Source organism: Arachis ipaensis, chromosome B3, assembly GCF_059453495.1.
Source record: "Arachis ipaensis isolate K30076 ecotype BB chromosome B3, ASM5945349v1, whole genome shotgun sequence".
Taxonomy (NCBI): domain Eukaryota; kingdom Viridiplantae; phylum Streptophyta; class Magnoliopsida; order Fabales; family Fabaceae; genus Arachis; species Arachis ipaensis.
In genome coordinates this window covers 30,968,385-30,975,155 of record NC_142438.1, presented here as the reverse complement: position 1 = coordinate 30,975,155, position 6,771 = coordinate 30,968,385, and the positions used below count along the sequence as shown (strand labels likewise).

The window sequence follows — 6,771 nt, the reverse complement described above, 5'->3', positions numbered from 1 at the left end:
GTCATGCACATACAGCTGCCAATCGAGACGCTGGTTAGCACAGCAAGCAATAACATGGCGACAAGGTAGTCATTCCACCTGAAAGTGCCCGCAGTCACACGTCCGTCGCGCAAGGTCAACAACTGACACCTTCCCGCTAGCCATGTCGCGCACCTCAAACACCTCATTTTGTTTGTCAAACCAGTGCACTACTATATTCCCAGCCTATTGCATATTTGCCTCTATCCGCTGTTGTGCAAATACGAAGTAAGTAAACCCAGCACGCTTGTGTTCGTGAGCCTCGGCACTCTTCCGTGTAAAAAGTTCATTTAACCGATAATATGTTGCTCGGACCAGCGCCAGCACAGGTAGATTACAAGCACCCTTCAACACTGAGTTAATGCACTCGACAAGGTTGGTCGTCATATGGCCCCATCGATGCCCCTCGTCGAATGCCAACACCCAATGTCTGAGTCCAATAGCATCGCACCACCTGGCATATGCCTCGTCTCGCTCTTCCAGCCTCTTATAGTTGATGTTGTACTCCTCCACCGTTCTTGAATACCCAATGTTGACAACAAGCTTCTGCAAGTGAGGGACTTTGAAAGCTCTTAGGAAGTTGCTGACGATGTGCCTTATACAAAACATCCACCATACTCTTGGAGGTTGTCAGTCACCTCCGGAACGATTTACTGCTGTCCGAATTGACTCATTCCGATCTAAAATCATACCCACACCGTCTTTTCTGACAATATGCATTCGCAGATTTCTGAGAAAGAAGTGCCACGCATCAGTTGTCTCCCCTTCCACCAGCGCAAAATCTATAGGCACAATGTTCTGGTTCCCATCTTGTGCAACAGCAACCAGGAGTGTTCCTTTGTATTTTCTGTATAGGTGTGTGCCGTCTACCTGAACTAGAGGCTTGCAATGCCTAAATGCCCTAACGCATGGATTGAAGCTCCAAAATACGCGATGAAGTATTTTTACACCTTGCGCCTCCTCATTCTCGTTGTACAGTGGGCGTGTTTCTATTTGCACAACTGACCCAGGTATCTTCTGAACCATGACCGAGAGCCACCATGGCAAGGCTTGGTAAGAATCCTCCCAACCACCGAAAACTTTTGCTATGAACTTTTGCTTTGCCAACCAAGCCTTTCGGTAACTGATGGTATAGTTGAACCTTGACTGGACTTCCGCTATTATAGATTTCACTTTGATTGACGGGTCAGTCTCGACTAACGGCATTATACTATCAGCAAAGGTATTCGAGTCCAACTTGGAATGATCCTGTGAAATCGTTCCCATTGTGCACGTGTGCCTTCCATTGTATTTACGTTTCTCCCAACAATCTTTTTTCCGTATCAAGCTGGCTCGGATAAGCCAGTCGCACCCACGCCCATACATCTTGCATTTTGCATAGAAGGTCTGTGGCTCAGACTCAAACATCTTAGTCAACTCCTCTAACGATAGTGTATCTTCTAATTGCAGCCACCACCGACTTTCTGGAACTGTATTCCATTCCAATCCGGAACTCTCTGTCCTCAGGACCAGCAACGCCTACAGAAAGCAGAAAATCATCGTTCATTAATCATTCCAAAAGTATCAATTAACAAAAACGTATTATTCATGCATGACGTACCTATGTTTGCATATTCCAAAAATTCCGGTGCATGCATGGCGTCGAGATCCAACTCACGCATGAATGGTGGCACGTTCATCGATTGACTGCTCGAGGGATGAACCACTATATTCTCCGTTGCTGTCTCAACTCCCACATCACCATCCTCGTCTTCATCGCCGGCTTCATAAGTGGCTTCGAAGTCCTCTTCGCTGTCACTATTCATTCCCTCGTACACTGCAGCTCTATCATCCTCTATATCTAAAACATTTTGAATCCCTTCTGCCTCTACGCTTTCAAACTCAACATATAGCTCAATCTGTGGCTGTCGCATCTGAGTCTGCCGGTAAATTTGAAATATATTCTGCATACTCCCTTCGTCAGTGATTGGCATGGTATCAAACTGTATTAGACCACCAAAAACTACAACTGGATTCCGGTACAAAATTCTGCTCACTCTCATTAACGTACCGTTCTGAAGGTCCATTAACGTCATGGTGCATGGAACCACAAATAAAAACGAATTCTGGCAGACAAACCTCACTCCCTCATGAGTATTGCGTATTATTTCACCGTTGCGATACACCACCAAGTTTGCGGTACCCTCCATTGCACTACCAACACTCACAGAACACTCAAAGAACATTCACACACTCTTACTCAGAATGAAAATGCAGCCCAGCTCTGCCTATACATAGATGGGAGCATTCACCACGCCCCCTCCCCCCCACGTGCTGCCTGCCGCAGCCAATCAAGTGTCGCCACGTGTCAGTACGCCCCTGCGTGCTGAGTCAGCACGCCCCCCACGTGCTAGGTCCACGTCAGCACGCCTCCTCGTGCTGAGTCAACACGCCCCCGGCGTGATTCCAGCTCCGACCAACGACGTTGCGCCACGTTTCTTCACGCCCCCGACGTGTAGCAGGCAACACGCCTCCTGCGTGTTGACCTTGCATTACAGACGTCCACAAAGTAATAATACACATGGTTCTCCCATTTCTAGCCAAATCACCACCAACTTTCCCATATCCAAATTCTTGAGCCACGTAATCTATGTTTTATGTGTATTAAAAAGAAGCAACTTAATTTGTATTTTTTCGGAAAAAAATTAAAAAAATAATAAAAAATAAAACATAATTTGTGTTTTGCAGTTAAGAAAAATTATAAAAATTATAAACTACAAAATATGTCGTGCATTTTGCATACAATTATTGAATACAAATCCATTTCAACATATATCACTAAGATATTTTCCATATTTAAATTAGTAGAATATTAGGGGGACAATAAATTTTATAATTTTTAATTATTAATTAGTTATTATTAGTATTTTTAATGGTATAAAATTATATTTAATAATATTAAATTATTTATTTATTTTATTAATTAAATACTGACTAAATTTTAATAAAATTGTTGATTCTCTAAACTTTTCCTTTAAATTAATCAGCTCATTTTGGATTATCTTGTTTCTCGATATCCCCTCTCTATGAGGTTAGCCTTTATTATGGTAGGAGACCAAAACAAACGTGATTGCAAGGAAAGTTAGAACCAGAACAAAAGGTTTGATCCATAAAATATTTGGGTAACATAATCTAAGTTACCCGATGTGGCAATGATGGAAGAAGCCCAAAGAGGAATAAAAAGGACTTCTACAAAAACTTTTAAACAAAATATTATTAGTCCATAGACAGCGTTTATTAGGGGAAAAAAATCAAACAAACGACAATAACAAAAGAAACAAAAAAATAAAAAATAAAAAAACAAAACAAAAACAAAAACAAAACAGAAAATGGCTTTCTTGTGGTACCTCTATTATTCATTTATTCTTCTAAAGGATACCAGAGAGCTCCATCAAACCAATCAAGCAAGGCGAACGTGTGGATGCTAAACTAAGTTTGTTTGTGACCGTAGAAAATCAACATATTTATCATCTTAACTCTGAAGCCTTAACCTAGTGGTCGCTGGGGGTGTTGAGCAAGACTGGGAATGGCAATGGGAACAAGCGTCGCATTCAAGGTTTCACTACTCTTGAGCCTCCTCTCAGTTTCACTCTTCACAACTGTGTTGTCAGATACCCGCCAGAATGTAGTGACGTTTACTCCTCCCACCTGCAAGCGCATAGAGTGCCCTGCCTACGACGTCGTTCATGTCGGAAATGGATACGAAATTCGCCGCTATAATTCCACTGTCTGGATTTCGAATCCACCAATTCCAGAAATTTCTCTTGTTGAAGCTACCAGAACTGGTTTCTTCAGGTTTTTTTCGGTCTCTCTTTCTTCTCTAATTTAATTAAGATACGGTTTTTTCTTTTTTCCAACTTCTTAACTAATACTTTTTTGTTTTTATAGCCAATGAATAATAGTTGAAATGGCACAGTCTCCCCATACTCATATAAGAGAGGTTGCGAGTTCGAATTTCATATCTTTGGTAAAAAAAAAAGAAACTAATACTTTTTTATATTTCCTGGGTTCTTTATATATGGAAATAAAATAATTATTATATAAAAGAAAAAACAATATTCTTTAACCGTTGGAGTTGCCATGTTGCGTAGTAAGCACAATTCGGCTAGCTAGAAACAGAGTATGCGATGACCCTTAAGATTTAAAGCGATTAAATGGCGAAAGTTTATTTTTATAGGAACTAAATTGTATTTGTGACACCAGCAATCCTGCAATAAGTGCATATATAATTATTAAAAATACTAAGCAAACCAAAAATAACATACCAATTGTGTAGAAATACATATATTGTTTACGTATTTGTATTTCAATACCAGTGGTTGATTTAGTGGCTTAGTTTTTTTGGACATGGTTAGTTATATAATTATATATTATAGCTACATAATAGATATTGGCGGGCAAATCTCTCTTATAAATTTTAGCTCTTTTTTGCAATAAGAAACATGTACTACAAGAAGTTCAAAATATTGAACAGCTTGTGTTACCTTTCTGTTTGAACCTGCTTTGTGTGATGTGAAAGAATCAAACACTTACCACCACACTAATAAAACTTGCCTTTATTGTATGTACGTAGGGGCAAATTTATCCTTATAAATTTAGCTCTTTGTTTTTGTAAGAAAAAATATCTAAATATAGATTGAAATAAACATGAGCAGGCTTTTTGTTTCTGCAGCCTATTTGATTATATTCAGGGTAAGAACGAGTACAACCAAAAAATTGAGATGACAGCACCAGTGATCACTGAAGTGTCACCCAGTGATGGACCCTTTTGCGAATCGTCATTTGTTGTGAGCTTCTTTGTGCCAAAACAGAACCAAGCAAACCCTCCTCCTGCTAAGGGACTCCATGTCCAGCGATGGGAGGCGGTGCACGTGGCTGTCAGGCAGTTTGGTGGCTTTGTGAGTGATTCAACTGTTGGTGCGGAAGCTGCTGCATTGAAGGATGCTATTGCTGGCACTGAGTGGGCTAGTGCTATTGAAAATAGCCACAGAGCTGGACATGCTTCTGTTTACATCGTCGCTCAGTACAATTCGCCTTTTGAATTTGATGATAGGGTGAATGAGATATGGTTCTTGTTTGATCTTGAGAATAATGTGCTGGCAATGTAAATGAATAATGGAGGAGTTATTAGTGTGTGAGTTGTGAGATTTGAGATGTTAGAACATCATCTTAAATTGATAAATAAAGTGTTGCACGTTTTGACCAAGCGTTCGGATTCAACTAAATGCTTTGAATCACATTGAAAATTTTAAGGTAATTTCATCCAATTTTCTCGCCAAACTTGAAACAGATATCGCTACTGCTTGTTAAAATAATGTTCACCGGATTCATGCTTATTAAGTTTTCTGCGTTAGTTGTTTTGTTTTTATAGGTTTCAATAGGTGAAGATAATATTAATTCAGTTTTTAAAATGATGTTAATTTTGTCTTGACATTATAAATTATGGCATAAAAGATTTATAAAATCAAACTACTTTTAAAAAAAAAATCATAGAGGACAAAAATTCCAGTCGACTAAAAAAATTAGGGTTTTTGTAGATAAAAAATCAAATAATAAGATTTTTAATTATTATTTTTATACGAAAGAGTTTAATTTATTACTAATAATTAACTTTAATATTCGTTATCTAAAATTTGAAACGATTTAACTTATATACTTTTAAGGTGTACCTACTTTTAATTATGTGTTAAGTCTTTTGCACAAATAAAATTAGTTAACTTTTATGCTTGCTATTTAAAAATAATTAGATATTAGCATAAAAAATAGATATTAGCATAAAAAATATAAAAATATAATTAGATATTAGTATAAAAAAATTATATTGTTAGTTATAAAATTAACTCAAAATTAATTTTTTTTAAACAATTGAATCTTGATTTTAACTTTTAATCATAACATTAGCATTCTCTCCAAATTATATTTAATAAATATCTGAAAGAAGAGAAATAAAAATATAGATTAGAAAGATAAGCAGTGAAAATTTAAAACTAAATAAAAAATTAAAAAAATATGTATATAATAATATTTTTTATTTGAATTATATTATTTTGTTAATTTTATTTTTTGTAGAACAAAAAGATAGAAAAAATAGAGAATGAGAGAAAAGAGAGAGAAAGATAAAGATAAAGATTGAGAGAGAGGATTTGTTAATTTTGAAAGAAAAAATTTTATTTTAATTATAATAAAAAATATTAGGTAACACATTTTGATTTCTCAAATTACTAATATAAAATATAAATTATAAATTATATATGGAGTGGGAATGGTAGAGAGAAATAGAAAAAAGAAAAGAGATAGATGAGAGAATTTAGGAAAGGAGTTTATTAATTTTGGAGGGAAATATTTTCTCTCAATTTTAATAAGAGAATGTCACGTGACACATTTGGTTATTAAAGTAAATAATAAATTATATATAAAGTGAGAAAGGTAGAGAGAAATAGAAAAAAGAAAAAGAGATAGATGAGAGAATTTTGGAAGAGATTTTATTAATTTTAGAGGAAAATATTTTCTCTCAAGTTTAATAAGAGTGCCATGTGACACATTTTATTATTAAATTAGATAGTAATATATAATATAATATAATATATAATATAGTTATATTTCAATTTCAATTTTAATACAATTAAAGAATGTCATGTTGCATATTTTAATTATCAAATTTGTAATTAGTCATTGATAATGATATATAAAAGAAATAGAGTGGTTGAAGGAATG

At 35.8% G+C, this 6,771-nt stretch overlaps 2 protein-coding genes across 2 annotated transcripts; one reads left to right on the top strand and one right to left on the bottom strand.

Annotated features, from left to right (window-relative positions):
* Positions 1-648: 648 nt before the first annotated feature.
* LOC107632763 (uncharacterized) lies at positions 649-1,425 on the bottom strand. The gene has a single exon (XM_016336424.1). It carries the CDS (start codon positions 1,423-1,425, stop codon positions 649-651), a length of 777 nt encoding a protein of 258 aa, XP_016191910.1.
* A 2,023-nt stretch (positions 1,426-3,448) lies between these two features.
* On the top strand, positions 3,449-5,263 carry HBP1 (SOUL heme-binding family protein). The gene is made up of 2 exons (XM_016333078.3): positions 3,449-3,852; positions 4,730-5,263. The coding sequence occupies exons 1-2, from the start codon at positions 3,584-3,586 to the stop codon at positions 5,163-5,165; spliced, it is 705 nt and encodes a 234-aa protein (XP_016188564.1). The 5' UTR covers positions 3,449-3,583; the 3' UTR covers positions 5,166-5,263.
* The last annotated feature ends 1,508 nt before the right edge of the window (positions 5,264-6,771 follow it).